This window comes from Colletotrichum godetiae, assembly GCF_030913485.1.
Source record: "Colletotrichum godetiae strain CBS 193.32 chromosome Unknown BDP55scaffold_12, whole genome shotgun sequence".
Taxonomy (NCBI): Eukaryota; Fungi; Ascomycota; class Sordariomycetes; order Glomerellales; family Glomerellaceae; genus Colletotrichum; species Colletotrichum godetiae.
In genome coordinates, this window is record NW_026851260.1 from 410836 (window position 1) to 428461 (window position 17626).

Below are 17626 nucleotides of genomic sequence, written 5' to 3' on the forward strand. Positions count from 1 at the left end.
GGATGGTTAGTAGAAATTGCCGCTTTAATGCTTCGTCCAGTCTTTGGGACAAGGATCCAGAGTTGTCAAACGAAAGTTTTGCAACTCCTCGCAGGTATCCAAGTAGGAAACAAGTCCATGGCACAGTGCTTCATTCCAAGTTGGGCCGTCTGCATATGATGCGTCAGGAAGAAACAGAATGGCTAGACGGCCTGTTGTGTCGCAACTACTCTGTAGGGATGCTCCCTTTTTTGTGCGTATAATACCGATGGAGGCAGCATAATGCTCTTCTAGTGGCAAATGAGACCGTCGTGTCGACTGCGAATCCTCCATGTCCTGCACCTACGTATCAGTGGTGCTTCGCTGTAAGTGATGGGCCGCCTAACCGCCTACTGCATTGTTTCGAGCTTTACCTACCGAAGCAGGCGGGAGCTTGCTTGGGCCGCAACTCATGCCGCGGAGCAATGCTTGGTCAAAGTTCGTCTTGGGGTCCAACGATGAGGGGACGAATGCTGCGTTTGCAAAACCTTTCCGAAAACTGGAAAACGAAATCGTTGGCAGTGATTGTGCTTCGCTCTCTTCAAATTGACGGAAACGAAGCTTGGTCGAATCAGAGTATCAAGGGCCTGTATCCGTACAGACTACATAGTCGTCGTCTGAACCTGTGCTTTGGGGGCATTAAAGCGGCCAGGGAAAGCCGAAGGACGAGGAGTGGAGGAGCTGACCCAAGGTTGTTCGGAAGGAAGGAAACTGTTCGAGTCACTCTCTAAGCCGGACTAGCCGGCGAGAGTGCGGATAGAGCGGCTTGTTCCTGCTGTTAAGTCCTGTGAAGCAGTAAACGATTCGCCTTGGCTGTTAGAGGCATTGACTGCTTCTCTTTGCTCGAATTCCGGATGACTAGAATTCGTCTGACTTCTTCCTTCTAGGACATTGATGCCAGATAGCACGCCAGCGGATGACTCCTCTATGCCCCACTCTAAGTGCTGAGTATAGTATGAAAGCGTGGGATCATGGATGTGAGGTTCGGGTGATGGCCGTGGTGGGCGTGGTTGTGGTGGTGAGATGGTGGGCAAGTTTGACCGGCATGGGCTGCTGCCAGGCCTCTTCTGGGGCTCAATGATGGGTAGTGATCGCTCCCGCACCTCATCTACGCAAGCCGGGGAGCCACTTCGCCGCAGCAATCCTGCCCGCTTCCTTTTCTAATGCAGTCGGTCGCAGTGTCGCGAGACCAGGGCAGGGGCGGTTCTCCGTGAGGAACCCCTGTCGATGTCCTGGACGGGGTAGGGGGAGTCTAGACGGGCCGCAGACTATGAGATATCAAGTATCAACGAGCGTTTGAACAGAAAGATTTTCGAGCGAGGTTGGGTGGCTGGACGTGTATGCCTGCTTGAAGGCCAGGTTACTATTATTCCATGGTTCTATATTCAGGTGTGATGCTCCGAGCGGGCCTCGGTGGGCGTTATCCAAGACTTTTGGTGTCGGATGAAGCCCTTTTTGACTTCTTGTGCAGCGAGCATCTCGCCAGGGTAATTAAACCAACTTGAAATTGGGTGATTTGAGGCTTGCATGCGAGACTCGAGAGGAGCTAGAGACTGCACTGCAAGTTGCCATGTCTAAAGGCATATCGATGAGAGAGCAGCAAGTGCAGTCTCTAACACTTCTATCGGGCAGCAAAGCGACAAGAAGGCGAGGCCAAGGAGATAACGCTCAGAACGAAAGTCGTCGTCTCCTACGGGGTGGGTGTCGAAATATCGACAGGGCTTGGATGGCGAAGAAATTCCATTCCAGGTAGGTGTTGAAGGTTTTGTCCAGTCAAGAGGCGTCGTTGGTCTTAAGACATTGACCGAGTGTTGGTGCCTTGTCTTCGGTTGGTGTTGTTGGCGTTGACGACGGCTTTGCGCGATCTTGATCATAGGCATTTAAGAATCGACAGAAAAACAGATCTCTCCACCGTACGGACGTAGCTTGGCCATATCGGTGCGAATAGAGTGTGAGGAACAGGGCATTTCTGTCACGGACAGAGATGGAATATTGCATTGCTTCGTGAGGTAGCCTGAGCATAGTCAACGATGCATAGTCTGGAAGGGGTACCATTTTGGACGCTGACTTGACGGCAGATGGCCCGGTCATTGCGTTGGGCAAACGAAGGGACATGATCACGTAACTGAAGAGGTGCTTCTGGTAGCAAGACTCGCAGATTCGATGAGGAAGGGAATTAGTTGTAGGTAGGCTCGCGATGCAGGTTGCCTCTCTGGAAGGAAGGAATTCTAAGATTGTGTGCGTTCTCGTACCTTGGGTAGTTTCCCAATAATCAATGACAGACTCACACCCCCCCTCGGCAAGAAGGTACCGCGGGGTGAGGTACTTTCTCGAAGAGGTCACGGAAAGCGCAAGGTACATTGCCATGCTGCTGGGAGTGAAGCAGGCACTCTACATAGTCAGTGCCTTACATAAGCTACCTGCCTTAGTTGCCCGCATATCATCCCGTCATCTACAGGTGCACCTCAGGCACCATGACAGACAGGACGTTCCCGTTCCTCGGCCCTCGCACATCCCATCATGCAGGCGCGTGGAAGGCGCGCTCACTTAATCGCTTTATTACTGCTTACTTTAGTTCGACCGGTCAGATAGATGCAGGCGCCAGCCAAGTGAGGTAAGATGCAGAAGCGGATGATGGACACTGAGAGGTATCCTTGGATCGGAACATGTACCTTGTCAAGTAGCTGCTCTTCCAACAGATTACGAATTCACGGGGCACCGTGGTTGATAATAGCTGTAGCTCAGCTTACATGCTAGCAGAGTAACCAAGGTGCCTTACTTTGGATACCTTACCTGGGACTCAAGAGGCGTTGTTTGCTATATTCCCAGGCATTCTGCTGTAGGTGCTTTGCCGACGGTAAAGGGTATAGACAGCCTCTTTCACACTGTTTGATTGCCCTGCCCTTCCGTTCTCTTTTCACTTGCCTGCCCGATCCCCCGTCTCAGATCTATATGACCCCAGCTGAGCTGGAGAGGAGTACAAATACCTCGAACACGGACCGGCCGTCAAGCGAAGTGGACCACTGCGTATGGCGGCTGCTAGTCTAGGCAGAGACGATGGCAAGCCGCAAAGCAATAATTCCGTCAAACTAGCTACCAACCCGAGGGCACGGAGACACGGAGGCACGGAGGCACGGAGGGGAAAAGACAATGTCAGTCAACCCAGCAGCTTCCATTGCGTTTCTGCTCCATTACTAGCGTTGGTGCTGGCACTGGCGCTGGCGCTGGCGCTGCTGCTCGTGCTGATGCTGGTGCCGGTATTGGTGCATGGCATCCCTGTCAATATCACCCTGGCATCATCGTCGTCCGTGCCCACGCGCCCAGATGGGTAGGCCCAGAGTTGGATGTGCTCCTCTTTTTCGAGCAGGCTGCATACTAGCGTACGGAGTGCTGCGTATTATGGAGCAGGGGTCTGAGAAAGTGGTCATGCTGATGAATGAACCGTTTTCCCGTTTCTCGCACGCAGCACGCGGCACGCCTGCGCCTGCATTCATACCTTACCGTACGGAGGAGAGCCCGTTTTAGAGAAGCGTGTGATGACTACAATCTGTAACTTCAACTTTCAAGGCAGTGGTGGAGGTAAAGTAATATGGTAAATATGTGTGAATACTGAATAGTGTTCGCATCTCTGCCCGTACTCTATTGTCAAGTCAAGCCTCTTTCCCAGGGTCATACTGCATTCAGTATAGATACATGGGTTTCGAGTGGCATATCGATATGCAGAAGGCGCTTTCACACGCCCTTTGCCGACTTGTAGTCTTTGTAATCCGTACATACGGAGCAGTAAGTTGCAACTTCTCGATGAAGCTGTCTAAACTCCTCGGATTCTTGGCTGGCCTCTCGTAACCGTGAACTGGGGCACACCCCTGCCACCTTCAATTGTGTCCTGTTTTTCTCTTACCCACTTGGACGCAGTACCTATGTCAATTTCTTCCTTGGCTGTGATGGAATCATCAGAGGAAGGAAGCAAAAGACTTTTTTTGCTCCATTCTCAGTCTGTTCCTTCCCTCACCTTTTCCTCTGCCTTCAGGTTCCCCGTCGGTGCCTTCTTCTTGCACGTCGTTTGACTTGCATTCTTGGATTAAACCCACCCCCTTCCGAAATTTAAATTCCACCCCCCCTTTCTCATTCCTGCCGCCCGCCGCCTCCGCCGGAAAATCCATTAAAGTGCGAATGAAGCGTGTGTTCTCTGAGGTGCTCGCCACACCCGAAGAACGCCGCCCGTCTGTCGCCGCCGTTCCTTCTGGGTCCCGGCAGCCTTCTGCGCGTTCTTTGGTTTGGTGATTTTTTTGTCGACTTTCCGTTTGGTCTGGTCTAGTCCATGTACGTTCCCTGTCACCGTCATCATAGCTGTGCCAAATCCCAATCTCAAGACTCGAGACTCAATCACCCCCCCCCCCTCCGGTAGCCTTCCCTTCCACACCACACCCTCTACATGTTTCCACGTTATACACCCCTCACCCCTCTTCTTCTTCTTCCTTCTTCTCACTCACACACTCACCACACTCTCACACCCCCCGTCAAGAAACTTGGAGACCTTGTCCCAGTCCAGTCCAATCCATTTCATTCCCAGCTTTCCCATCTTCCTTACGTCGCGTTGCGCCGGGACATCTGCAACTGACCTGCCTTCTGCTTCTGCACCTGCCGCCGCTCTTGCTGCTAGTCGCTACCACTATCCGTACCTACTCTTGCTACTCCATACTGTTCGCTCTGCGCATGCACAAGCCTATCCCAGCCAGGCTCTAGCATCGACCAAGCTCCAGCCCGCTTCCCACACCATCACCTCGCATCGCACCTGCTGATGCGACCTGCCCAGCTGCGCGTTATCCGACCTCATCCCTCCCTCCACTCCATTGGCGATTTACCAGACCCTCATTCTCCCGGCTCGCGGGGTTCACCAGTTCCTTCTGTCACTGTCAGAGATACTACACACACCAACACCACCAACACCAACAACCAGCACATACCGTAGAAACTCGAGCAACTCGAACTTGCGCTAGCCCGTGCCAGCCCTGCTAGCGGCCCACACTAAGCCCTTTCGAGGGATCAGTTTTATCCGATTATATAATCGACTAAACCGTATACGGAAGGCGGTAAGTGATTATTTTCCATTTTTTACTCCTACCTAACTGCCCACTTCCACTAATTACATTACCAATTTAACCACCAATTATACTATCAATTATACCTCTAATTACACCTCCACCACGGGCCTCGTTAACGTGCCTACGATACCCTTATAACGGGCCCTTACTAAGAAGGATTTAAATACGGCAAAAGTACTAATTATACCTCCAGCAGCTAAGCGCCGTAGGCCTACTCCTACCCTTATTAAAGACCGGAAATATATACCGCAAAATAGCCTAATTAAATACCGCTAACACCACTATACTTATGATACTAAAGTTAACGTCCTAATGTTTTTAGAGCATTACTATATAAGGAAACTTGATAAAGAGTCAATTTACCCCCCGAGGCTATGCTAGGACGAGACCGAGCTCCTAGGGATATATAGACGTCCTATATATTAAAAAGCCGTAGATTAATTTAAAGTCCCTTAAAATACGGTTATCTCCTAATATTAGAACTATAAGTTAATCGTTAATCGGTCCTCTAACTATATTTACTACCCTTAATAGCTAGAGCTCGAGATAGCGCTATACGGCGCCTTCCGCTAGTAATAAAATAAAGGAAAGCTCGTTAATACTAATTAATTTAAAAAGACCGCTAAACGGATTTTTACCTAATAGAACCCGAATAATAAATATCTTTTTATTTTTTCCCTCGGTTAGTTTCGTGGCTTCTAGAATCGTATAAAAATTACTTAACGTCGACTTACCAAATAAATAATAAAGTTACTTACTAAGTACTTCAAAGTTATTAATAGCTTTCTTTTTTTTATTTAACAAGTTAATTAAATAGCCCTAGCTAAGGTAAAGCGGTCTAACGTCGGAGATTTATTCGGAAGTCTAGCCCGTCGATTTCCTAATTTATAAATTCTTAACCTCGATAAGACCCTAGTTCCTTTTAAATACCTAGATAGTTATATATACAACGACGTTAGGGCTAAAACCATAGCTAGTAAGAGCGACCGTAGCGGTTAGGGCAAGTAATAGGCCACATTAATACTCTATATCTTTACTAACGGTATATAACGAATTAAACCAAAAATAATATTCTACAGTAAGCCCATAGAGGAAAGGGGTCAATTATAAAAAAAAGAGGGCCTATTATACATAGAAGGAGTAATAATTAAGTTTAACAAGACTACCTATAACAATAAATACTTATTTAAAAAATAGATTAAAGAGGAATTAATAGCGCTAACTAAGGGAGACGAGTACCTATTAATAATAAATATTACTTCCTTCTATAAGACAGATTCCATCCTTATACTATTACGTCAACACTATATTATACCCTACCTCATACCGCTAAGGACTACTTCCCTCCTCTAACCTCTTAATACCATAATTAATAAGCCCTTTAAATAGTGGCTTTTAGAAATAACCGACGCTTACGTACTCGACGAGGAAGAAAAAGCGCTAAATAAGTAAAAAGAGCTCAAGTAGGAGATAGGTATAAAGAGAATAATAGTCACTAAAACAATCAAAACGGTAGCCGCTAAATTAGCCCACAAGAAGGGCTTAATAGTTAGCTAGGCCTTCTTATAATACAGAATATCTATTTAGCCCGATAATAGCTAGGTCAATAAGATCCAGATTAAAGACGTACCCGCCGAGGCTATCGATTACACTAGGTAGGAGCTTTTCGACATAGAAGCCTATATTAAATAGGAGACGCTATAAGAGGAGATTCCAGACTTCGCTATTTTAAACGACGGGTTAAAGTATATTTTTATAATAGAGGAAGTCCGTAATAGTATTAATAGGCAGTTCGTCGACCCGATAGTCTAACCGCCGTATAAATAGGGGCCCGTTAGAGGCAGTAGGCTAGGGGATAGTTAGGGGCTCGGTTGCTTACGTACGACTACTTTTAATTAACATTTTTGCCCTTTTTGCTAATTCGACAAAAAAAGCTTAAAACCGACGAGAAAGCCAAAATAATTATTGAATTATATCAATTATAGGTCCGGCCTCGACGGCGAGCTCTTATTAGTTAGATCGATCGAAATATTAACCTACGCCAAAAATAGGTGGCGGCCGCATTTAACCACTTTAGGCAGTATTACGATTCTGCCAGAGCGCTAGCAGGGCTGGCACGGGCTAGCGCAAGTTCGAGTTGCTCGAGTTTCTACGGTAGCTCGCTCTGAGCAAATTGAACAGCCCAGCCTACCTGAGCCACTACGACACCTACCTTAGAGATAGACTCTATTGTTCGTACATGCTTCCCTAAACGCGCCCAGCATACACAACGCGGCAGGGCTACACCCAAATCAAGAACGCCATCGGGAGATAACCACGAGAAATCCACAAGGCTGCCTCGCAAAGTGCTTTGCTGCGTACGACGTGCAGACAAATACAGAGCAACAAAGCAGCCGACGCCTACCTTACTTTGTTTGCGGCTTGCCTTCTTCATAACCACCGTTGATACCAACGACGCCCTTGCACCTCGCTCTCTTCAGCTTCCCACCATCCACCCATCCTGTCGCATTCCATCGCATACCGTCGTGTCGCATAACCTCGCTCCGTGAACCCCTGGTCAGCTTGTCTCCGAGACCCTGACCAGCATCCTGTCGCCGTCCCTGATATCGACGACATAATCGACAACTCCGACCCATCGTCATCATACTTGGCCGACTCCGTTCGCCCACGAGATAATCCCCGTCGCTCCTAGGCTGCGAAACCCCCTCCATTCGCTGGGAGTCGCGTTGTTCTTCACCCACCCCTCTCTACCACAGACACACACTCCTCGCGCAAACCCTCCGCGGGGACAGGAGCACAGAAGTCGCCCAGAAGGGCATTCGGCTGCAAGTTGACAAGCGCAAGCATCCGACTAGGCCGCTACACCCACAGGTACATCCGGCACTGCCTGTCGTGCCTTACCTCGTCCAGGTACCTTTCAGTCTCGCTGCCTGCCCGCCAGCTCAGGGAAGGGCACTTTGGCTACACTCCCCGACGGCACGATTCGACGAGGCACCTTGCATTCACCCTCCCCCTCCGTACCACGACCTTGCCGTTCTCATCAGGTCGCCCACTTCTCCCCGTCCATCCATCATCTGTCTATCCTATCCGTACCATACTGCGTACCTACCTTCCCATAGGTATACCTTACCACACGACGTCTTTGCGAACTCCAACCAACCATCCATTATCTTCCCTCCTTCACCACCCTACGCGCGCATCTCCACCGGCGACAGCCTTCAGATTCTGCGCCCACACATCTTCTTTGCGTCTCGCCGCCTTGTTCACCTTGACGCGGGCTTTTCAACAGCTCCATTTCATATCATACAGAGGCCGCAGGAAACACTTCATTTATTCCTCGCCGCGCGGAAATCAAGAAGGAAAATTCGGCAACCTTTCGCCACACGCTTCTCCTCCTCACATCTTACAAAGCTGCTGCACACAGGCCCTCTCGCCAAAGAACCTACCTACCCGTCGCGCCCCGGGCCCCAAGGACACAGACCCTATCCCATACTCTATTGAGTTCTACGGCTTGGTTGTACCGGCGCTGCAACTCAACTCTTGCATTTCCATCTAGAATTCAGAGTTTCCTTAGCCATACGCCCCCTTAACCCTCTTATTCCTGTCCTGCAGTACAGAAGAGCGAACAAAAGGCAAGAAAAAAGCTTCTATTTCGATTTCTTCTCAGGCCGCTCCCCCTACCCGTTGTTACTCGACATACTTTTCCGCCAGGGACATTTCAGAGCTTCGCGCCAACCACATGCACGCATAAGCCTGCCCTGCATTACCCAACGCACCCTCCCCAGACCCAGTGTCGCCCTCGCCCGCGACCCGGCCGGAAGGCAATCCAACTATATCAAGACACGTCTTTCGTTGTCCTGATCTTGTCTTGACGAATCTACCGGGAGACGTTTGCGCGCTCAATGTACTCCACTCAGCCGAACGGAGCTGATAGTGCGACAATCAACCCGGCTGCCCTCAACTCTCCTGGTATGTTGCTTATTTCGCTATCCAGCGCCCCCCTCCCCAGTTTCAACACCCCCGCCTCCACCCAGCCTGCTCGCTAGCCGTCATCGCATTCCACTGTGAGGCCCTGGCCGGATTAGCAACCATTTCTCCATGCGCAACTACCACTTGCGCGCCCCCCTTCGCCTGTTTGAGCCATGGCTATGACCTTTCTTAACACAACTGTCCTGCCATAACATTATGCTGACGGCTTTGATCATCGTATAGACCTGCTCAACGCAAGCACTCGCGGCATCAAAAGAAGCCGCTCCCCGGACAACTTCCAGGGAAACCCACCTACAGGTATTACCGGTATGTCCTTCCCATCCAAAAACTCATTCTTCCCCATCATGCCTATACTGTTCAGCAGTCGCGCGTGTAACCTTTTGCTTCTTTCCCCGCCGCGCGCAACGCGATACAAGCTAACACTGGTGTCTCTATAGGTGACTCCAACCCGAGAAAACGTGGAAAGTCATCCAAGTCGTCCAGATCATCCGGTGCCATCTCCGAGACTGCCGGTCAGGCCCCAGTAGCCAACATGCCTCAAAATATCCCACCACCACAAACCCCCCAGAACCAGAGCGCGCCGCTGCCTGGGGGTCAGGCCGTCAATTACGCGCCCACGCAGGCCTCACCTCCGCCCAAGACGACGCCAACAAAGACTACCTTGAAAGCTCTTCCTACAGTTAGAGATCACACCACTGATCAGCTGAATCCCGCCGGCGACGAGTATCTCCCGAGAGAAATCGATGAGTTCGGAGAGAAGAAGGTGATGCCCAATGGCCAGTTGCTGGGCGGCCGCGAATACAGATGCCGAACCTTCCTGGTTCCCAACCGGGGGGATAAGCTCTTCATGCTTGCAACCGAGTGCGCGAGGGTTCTGGGATACCGTGATTCGTATCTTCTATTCAACAAGAATCGGTCGCTCTTCAAGATTATTGCCAGTCAACCCGAGAAGGACGACCTCGTCAGCCAGGAGATCCTGCCGTTTTCATACAGATCGAGGCAAATTGCCATTGTCACCGCCCGATCCATGTTCCGCCAGTTTGGAAGCCGTGTCATTGTCAATGGTAGAAGAGTTCGGGACGACTACTGGGAGACAAAGGCCCGTAAACAAGGATTCACAGAGGCCGATCCCGCTGGCGAAAAGCGTCCGGGAGCAGCCAAGGCCAGAGAGGCTGCGGCTGAGGCGCAGAACCAGGTCCTGCTGGGCGGCCCCCACGGTGAGATCGTTTACAGCAACACACCCAGCCAATTCCCCGGCGCCCCTCAACCCCAAATCGTCCAACCAGGTATGCTTGGAGCGCCAACCGGAACCACGACCAGAATGCCCGTGATAACACTAGGATCAGAGCTCAGTGACAATCGTCCTCGCGACTACAGCGGAATTCTCAAGGGTGGTCCACGTCAGGAAATTACCGGCCCGGCTTACCAGGACCAAACTCGACCTGCTCAGATTGGAGAAGTTCATGCCCAGGCCCACCACGCCGCCGAGTACAACCGGTCTCTCAACCAGCAACGAGAGATGCGCGGCGACTACCTCCAGGGTATTTGGAGAAGGCCGCATGAGCAGCCTCAGTCAGCCAACCTCGTCCAGAACGTTGCCACTAGCGAAGCGGCTGTGCCTACTACCCGAGCAACACAGTCGCCGCATACTACGGCGAGCAATATGCCACCGCAGTCAGGCATCGTGCCCAACCAAAGCCCCCAAATGATGATGACGGCCCCACCTTACTCTCAATCTATCCATGCGCAGAATCCAATCAGCCAGGCTCCGATGAGAGGTATGGCTCAACCGTCTACCCAGAAAAACAACAAGCCAACGACTTTGCCTGCAGCCGGGAGCGCGAGCAGCATGCCTCAGGGTGCTCAGGGCTACCACTACCCCGGGACTGGCCAAATGTGGCCCCAGACGCAGCAGAATCCTCAACAACACAACTACTCTGGGTACACGACACAGGGCCAGCAACCCCATCAGCAGTCGCCAGCTCCCCAACTACGGCATGCGACCAGCGGCGTGCAGCCGGGGATGCAGTTTTCGGGAATGCCAGGCATGGGACAGAGTTACGGTGCCACCGGACAGGGAATCTACCCGACAGACCAAACTCCGCGCCAGTACATGCCCCAGCCGAACCAGGGATCTCCGGCCGTGACGCAGGCCTGGTCCAACCAGCAAACGCCAGCTCAGTGGTGGTCGAGCCAACCTCAATGAAGATCGGAGAAAAGAGTCGAAACACGATGACTCCGTTCAACTCGCAAATTCGCTTCTACAACAAACAGCGTTGTGCCAACTACACTTTTTTGTCCCTTTCATATATATAGGTGGCGGTTACTCCCTGGCTTTCGCCGGTTTGGCAGCCTTGCTGCCCTTCTGAAGGATACCCAAGCATACAGTTCGGTGGAGGCTATGTGCTTTTGGGCTGCGGGCCTGTCAGTCTTCGTACAGCATTTTGGCCGAGAAGGATGGATAGAGGAGTAGTGGGGAACCAGGAACACATGGGCTCAGGTCCTGGGCGGAGGGAAGGGTCTTTTTCACTGTAACGCGTCTCTATTCGTGATTTAGTCAAACTTCTTTTTGGCATCTTAGGGAGGATGCATTGTTTCTTTTCCGTTGATCATTGTTGGATTCGGTTCTCTCATCCTCATCATCACCCATGGACACTTTTTTTCTGTTTCGATTGTTTCTGATTTCTTTCGCCGTTGGCACACGGGAACCTCCGACTTCAGTTTGATACCATCGCCGTCCACCATCACCGATTCGCTTCGCTTTACGCGCTGTCTTAGTTAGTCCTTCTCATCCTCTCGAATACACGATACCACACGAACACCACATTCACGCGTCCCCGTCACCGCGCAACTGAACACACATTACTCAGCCACGTTTGCCGCGGCAATGTTGACGACTATGGCGATTTTGAGCCTCATCACTCAGCAGCCGTCGATTGAGGGGAGGTGTAGCCACGAAGCCATGCACATTGTCATTTCTTAGGGATCCTTTGGTGCCTAAGCTTTCAAGCTTAAGACCAAGCTCATGTCTCACGACGAATGACACTTGTGTTGTGGTGTGTTCTGATATCGACATGGCCCGTGAGGTATAACCGGGCGCCTCTCTGACAGGGAGTCAAGGGCATCACGAAAGCGAAGAACCATGAGAGACAAGTCACAATATGGTTTTAAGGTTTACCCCCAATTCAGGGTGCATCCTTTTTCGAAGACAGCGAAAACCATTTGGGTCCTGGAGGGCGCACTTGACATGGGCGAGGACCCTTTTCAGTCTGCACGTCGGCGGTCAAATTATTTTGGCCTTGTTTTATCTTTGTGTCGGCCGATACGGCAGCATCGAAGGAGTTGTATATTGCTTGGGTGAAACTCGATATTGGTTGTCATGTTTTGGTTACCAGGAACCCGGGAAGCGCCATGATCCGGCATCGGGGTGGGATTTGTTTCGTTTCTTCCGCGGCAGTGGCAGGGAGGCTTCTTTGGGATTGCATGAGGGCCGTGTCGATCGAACACCTGTGGCTCGTGTTTTTTTTTTTTGGTCTTTTTTGTTTCTTGATTGTACAACTCGATTCACGACTTGATGGACGGTGCGGACACGAGTTAAGATGGTGGTTGTTTGGAGACACGTTTGGAGGACCGTTAGTCTTGGGTTTTTTTTTTCGATGTCTTCTCTTGAATGCAAATACGTTTTCCTTTCCAAACATTGCGCCCCAACGTTACTGACTACCTGATATGTCCATGCCTGCAGGTTTGTTTCCCTCTCTCTCTCTCAGTTGGGACAACTATTTAAAGCATGGACGAGGGTGACCGGTAACAGCGTGCCCCGGAGGATGCATGTGCCATCTGGTCGTCACTTTGAGTTTCTCCATGGTAGAAGAGGCTCGTTATCGGGACGAAGACCGGCATGTTGTGAGACAAGGGTCTGTGTACTCTTCTCAATCCATCAATACTGCAGGTGCAGCGGCAGGTTTTGGAAACTGTGTCTGATCTTTTCTGCGATGCCCTCCTAGGCTGACCCCCCTGACGAACGGACTATTGCCGCTTTACCACCATTGTATTTTCACAGTTGTCAGGTTCCTTTCCCCGTCCACCCCTCCTCTCCCTCGCCTCTGTCGACCGGGTCCCACGGAAAGATGGTTCAAGGTGATGGAAGAAGGTTAACCGACTAATGTGATGTGGGATGTTTTGGGACGTTTTGTGATGGACGTCTGTGGTGGACGGATGTTGTAGCTTGTCTCTTTGTCTCTCACTGTTTTTGTTTCTCACGTGCCTTCAAGCCGAGCACCCCTCCCCCTTTTCCAACTCTCTCGGCCGAGGGAATAGAGCATTAGAAGCCGAAGCCAAAGGTACTCTTCCACCTTTACGTCCTTTCCCTCCCCACCCTTCCCCGTTTTCGTGATGAAGCTTGGGTTTGCTTTGGGTAACTAGTTCGGACTCTTTCAAGGGTGGTGGGAGAGAGAGATGGAGGAGGATGAGAGGAGGCGGAGGAGGAGGACGCGGGGAGGGACAGGGTGCCGGGATGAGTGGTACACTGTTCTCAATGTGCTCTTACACCACGGTTCACCCTCGTTAGTCTTGCTCTGTGGTTGGATTATGGGAATGTGTCTATCGGGACTGACTCTTGGATGACTTTGTTTTCCCCCGAAATCGGAGGGGAGGCGGATGGTCACCGAGACTTGTTCACCATTCAGTTCAAGATGACTCCTAAAGAGTAATTGCGTGGCTTTGTTGGACAAGGGGTGGTACAAACTGCCGACTCGAGGTGCCGAAGGGATGGATTACTCTTTTTCTTCTTCACAATACTCTTGAATAAGGGGGAGAAAAAAAATCAAAAGAGAAGGAGAAGCTTGAAAAGTCTTTGATAGAGTTCTACTCTCCCCTTGGAAACTGGAGTAGAAGAAGAGGTCTTTTGGAGCATACTCTGTTTGGGGTGGGAAAAAGGTAGGAAAGAATACGCGATTAGGAAAAAGAAACTACTGCCCGGGGAGGAGATTTCTGAGAAGAGAGTGTGTGGGAGGGTATAATGAGAGTTGACGATACCGAATATGCGGCTCCTCGGGCGGAAGTAAAAGGTTGTTGGAGCGTTGAGTTGAGTTGGGGAGGTGTGTGAAAGAGTGCGAGTGTAGAGACGGAGAGGTACCTTGAACAGGGAGGACAGGGAAGAGAGGGGGGGAGGGAGGTGTGATGAAAGGAGGAATGGAGAGAACCGCGTCTTCGGGACTTTCGGGGAGGATAAGATGAAGAAAAAGAAAAAAAAAACCTGGAGAAGGACCGTCGGCGATGGGTGTCTCGTGAAAGCGCCGCGCCGTCATGGTGTGTGTAGATGTCTTCCTCGGAACCCTTGTGCACCGCCAAGTGGGATTAGTGAAGAGAAAACGCGGAGCGCGTTGAGAGGGTGGGTTGAGACCCAGAGATCCGGAGTGGGAAGAAGCAAAGGGGTGTCGCGAGAGAGAGGGGGGGAGAGAGATGGGAGGATCTATGATGAAGGGCGTTTGATAGAAAGGCGGTGGTGTGTAGTGGTGGTGGTGGTGATGATGGGCGATGATGACTTGTGCAGGCCGACTTGATGGGAGTGTGAGTTGAGTGGCAAGGCTGAAGATGAGATCACCGCCCCCGGAGAAAGCCTCGTTCGGACCCGAGCTGCCTTGTCTTGCCTGCCTCCCCATTATCCAGTCGGCCGCCTCCGAAGTTGCGATAGGTCCTACTATGTGACTACAAGTGCACGAGGTTTATGTCTGCTTGTCCTGCTTTCCCGTTTCGTCTCGTCTTTGTGGGGGCAGATATGGAGCTTTCCCTTGTCTTATTACCGTCTCTCACCCTCCCCCTTCTTCCCTTCCTGTGCGTGAGGAGAATGGACGGACTAGATAAAGATGGGCCAGCGATGAACGGGGCTGGGGGTTGTACCGGAGGAACTGTTGGGGATGGAAAAAGGGCACCATCCATCAAAACACCAAGATAGGAAATGTTGAAGAAGGCGTTGGCGGGAGAGGGGAGAAACAGCTTAATAGGAGGCCAAAACAGAAAAGATGGGATTATTAGGTCTTGGTTTGTAAGCGGTCATTCATGTACGGGCGTCTGTGTGTAAGGAAATGTGCGTGTGATCCAAGCATTGTACAGTGATTAGAAAATGTTTGTATTGGGATTTCCTATTTTACTCTTCTTGCATGTCATCCGAAGAGACAGGGTACTCACTGTTTTTTTTTTTTTCTCTTTTGCCTTGAGGTGTAGGACTTCACGTGTTTTACAGTCGGCGTTTGCAGCCTCTATATTTGCTAACATCTGCCATGGCGCGATCATGACGCTGACATAGGCTTTTTGATCGAGGCTGCCGTAAGGCCAAAACTGCGAATACGATCAAGGGCCGCTCGCACGTGCAATCTATAGCCAGTGAAAACCCCCAAAATTATAAACCTTTTGGTGGGTTTAGGTTCCGTATTCGCTCAGTATTGGCCGTGACCTCTTCTATTCTTGGTATTTTGTTGACATCATGACTATTTCTTCTTTTCTACGCAGATACTACAACCTTATGGTCATTCTGTACGGTCGATCGTCGCTTTCGTAAAGAGCTTACGGTGGGGTGGCGTAGTTCGATATACGCTTGATTGTCGTTCGTCTAAATGGGATAAGGCTAAAATCGTGAGATGTAGTGAACCCGGGTAGGGCTGGATCGTGTTTTCATAGAAAGGTTATCTTCAAAGATAATGAACCTATCCGCATGTAGGTTCGTAGGTTCGTGGCAGACCTCAAGAGTGTAGTTGTCTTCCCGTCCAAATGAACCGTAATCTCGGGGGTAGTAAGCGGCGCGTCTCCGAGGGCGAGGGGGCCGGGCTGTCGCGATATGTCTTTCGCCGGCTCTTACGAAGAGACCGAGTTTTCAAGCCAAGCCGACAAGCCAATAGCACTGTCACCAACGCGAATGTGACTAAAGAAGGAGAATCAAGATCATATCCTCTTCAGTGGCGTATTCGCACGAAACACATGTGTATTATCAAAAAATTAACCATTCGCATTGCTTTCCTTCCATGACCCAAAACCGGGGTTTGATAGTCCCCGTTACAGCCCATTCTTTTTGCCTTCATCACGCTAGGTAACCTCACAACCCCCCTAAACGTTCAATCTCTCATCGTCACCCCCGAAATAGGAGATTCACAACGAGACTTAGTCGCTCTCGTCCCCGTCGAGCGCCTCATCGACGTCACTGCCCTCGCCCTCCTTCGTCTCCAACGCATCGTGCATCTCCTCACTGCTGCCTTCCTCCTCCTCTTCATCATCTTCTTCTTCCTCCTCCTCGTCTGCCTCTTCGTCTTCCTCTTCTTCAGCCTCCTCCTCGGGCTCCGTCTCCGCGTCATCGGCCTCTTCGTCAACGGTCATCGCTGAGTCGTCCACACGGGCCTTCTTTGAGCGAGGGGCTGTGTCTGTGGATGCTACGGTCATGACGCTGTCGTCGGGGTTGGAGAGGAGGGATACATCTGCTGATGTTGTGCCTGCTGCCCCGGCACCGCCCTTCTTGGCGGCGACCTTGTTGCGGTAGTTTGTGCGTTTAGCGTTTTGGATTTGGGTATATTCTGAGGTTGCAGTCAGTCGTGTTTTTTTTTCTTAGTGTAAATGTGAGACCGAGATTTATGACCTGTAAAGGCGATCTTTGGTGGTGACATCGAGAAGACAATAGATAGGGTAAACTCACTTGCAAACTCCTGCTCTAAGGGCTCTCGCAGGAAACCAAACTCGATATCATCCAGAGCCTTGAACACGTCTTCGGCGCTCACAGTCTTTTTGCCGGCATTTGTTGTGATCTCATTGGCACTAAGATTCACGATGCGAGTTAGCTTCACCTATACTGAACAAAGGTGGCCTCTGCTCCTGGGTGACATTGCTGCCCGTTTGGACAAAGAATCTCAGAGGGATGCAAGAGTGGTTTGACGCACTGAGAAGCTAGGTAGTTGATGAACACCGTCGCGCTCTTGCCCATGGCTAAAACGGCATTGGCCTGAATCTGAGTCTGGGGCGGTAGGACACCCTTTGCCAGCCTCGTGATGATAGACTTGGGCAAGCTGAGATCCTACAGGTTACATGATAATTAGCCAAGCCCAGCAGGATGTTTGCAGCATCACACGAGTTTCCCCCTTACCTCGATAGTGAGAGCGTCCCTATCCGCCTTGGCCATCTTGTCATGGGTTTGGCTCTCCTTCTTCTCAGTCGTCGCTGGCGTCGACTTGGCAGCCGCCGCCGCAGCAGCAGAGTCAGGCGTCGGCGCGGGCACACTGGACGGCGTCGCCGAGGAGGTGAGCTTGGCCGCCGATGCTGACGACGGGGTGCCGGCAGCGGCAGCGGCAGCAGGTGCCGCCGCGGGCTTGGCCGGCGTGGTGGAGGCAGAGGGTTCCTCGTCCATGACGATGAAGCGGGCGTTGGACACGTCGCTTCTCCGGCTCGCGTCGCTTTTGCGCGGAGGCATGATTTGTGAGAGCGAGTGGGAAGGTCGAGGGTCGAGAACTGAGTCGGGTAATGAGGTAGCGGGTGCT

The 17626-nt window shown here is 51.1% G+C and overlaps 4 protein-coding genes across 4 annotated transcripts; 1 reads left to right on the forward strand and 3 right to left on the reverse strand.

The window, feature by feature from the left end:
* Positions 1 to 1791: 1791 nt before the first annotated feature.
* BDP55DRAFT_629855 (uncharacterized protein) lies at positions 1792 to 2385 on the reverse strand (the record flags this gene model as incomplete). The annotated part of the gene is made up of 1 exon (XM_060572076.1): positions 1792 to 2385. One exon carries the CDS (start codon positions 2383 to 2385, stop codon positions 1792 to 1794), a length of 594 nt encoding a protein of 197 aa, XP_060431948.1.
* Positions 2386 to 9025: 6640 nt separating this feature from the next.
* On the forward strand, positions 9026 to 11319 carry BDP55DRAFT_629857 (chromatin remodeling complex subunit; the record flags this gene model as incomplete). Its single annotated transcript, XM_060572077.1, has 3 exons — positions 9026 to 9092; positions 9336 to 9419; positions 9551 to 11319. 3 exons carry the CDS (start codon positions 9026 to 9028, stop codon positions 11317 to 11319), a joined length of 1920 nt encoding a protein of 639 aa, XP_060431949.1.
* A 1683-nt stretch (positions 11320 to 13002) lies between these two features.
* Positions 13003 to 15269, reverse strand: BDP55DRAFT_62649 (uncharacterized protein). Its single transcript, XM_060571636.1, has 4 exons — positions 14148 to 15269; positions 13727 to 13782; positions 13378 to 13654; positions 13003 to 13315 (listed from the first exon to the last, which is right to left on the reverse strand). The coding sequence occupies exons 1-3, from the start codon at positions 14771 to 14773 to the stop codon at positions 13380 to 13382; spliced, it is 957 nt and encodes a 318-aa protein (XP_060431950.1). The 5' UTR covers positions 14774 to 15269; the 3' UTR covers positions 13003 to 13315; positions 13378 to 13379.
* A 996-nt stretch (positions 15270 to 16265) lies between these two features.
* BDP55DRAFT_726633 (histone-fold-containing protein) lies at positions 16266 to 17559 on the reverse strand (the record flags this gene model as incomplete). Its single annotated transcript, XM_060579174.1, has 4 exons — positions 16266 to 16672; positions 16792 to 16910; positions 17033 to 17166; positions 17236 to 17559. 4 exons carry the CDS (start codon positions 17557 to 17559, stop codon positions 16266 to 16268), a joined length of 984 nt encoding a protein of 327 aa, XP_060431951.1.
* Between the last annotated feature and the right edge of the window lie 67 nt (positions 17560 to 17626).

Coding starts and splice junctions, on each gene's coding strand:
- BDP55DRAFT_62649 (XM_060571636.1), bottom strand. CDS start 14,773: ATGGGGAGGCAGGCAAGACAAGGCAGCTCGGGTCCGAACGAGGCTTTC. Junction 13,783..14,147: donor CCCGAGGAGCCGCATATTCG/GTATCGTCAACT, acceptor ATGGTGAACAAG/TCTCGGTGACCATCCGCCTC. Junction 13,655..13,726: donor GAAAACAAAGTCATCCAAGA/GTCAGTCCCGAT, acceptor CCGTGGTGTAAG/AGCACATTGAGAACAGTGTA.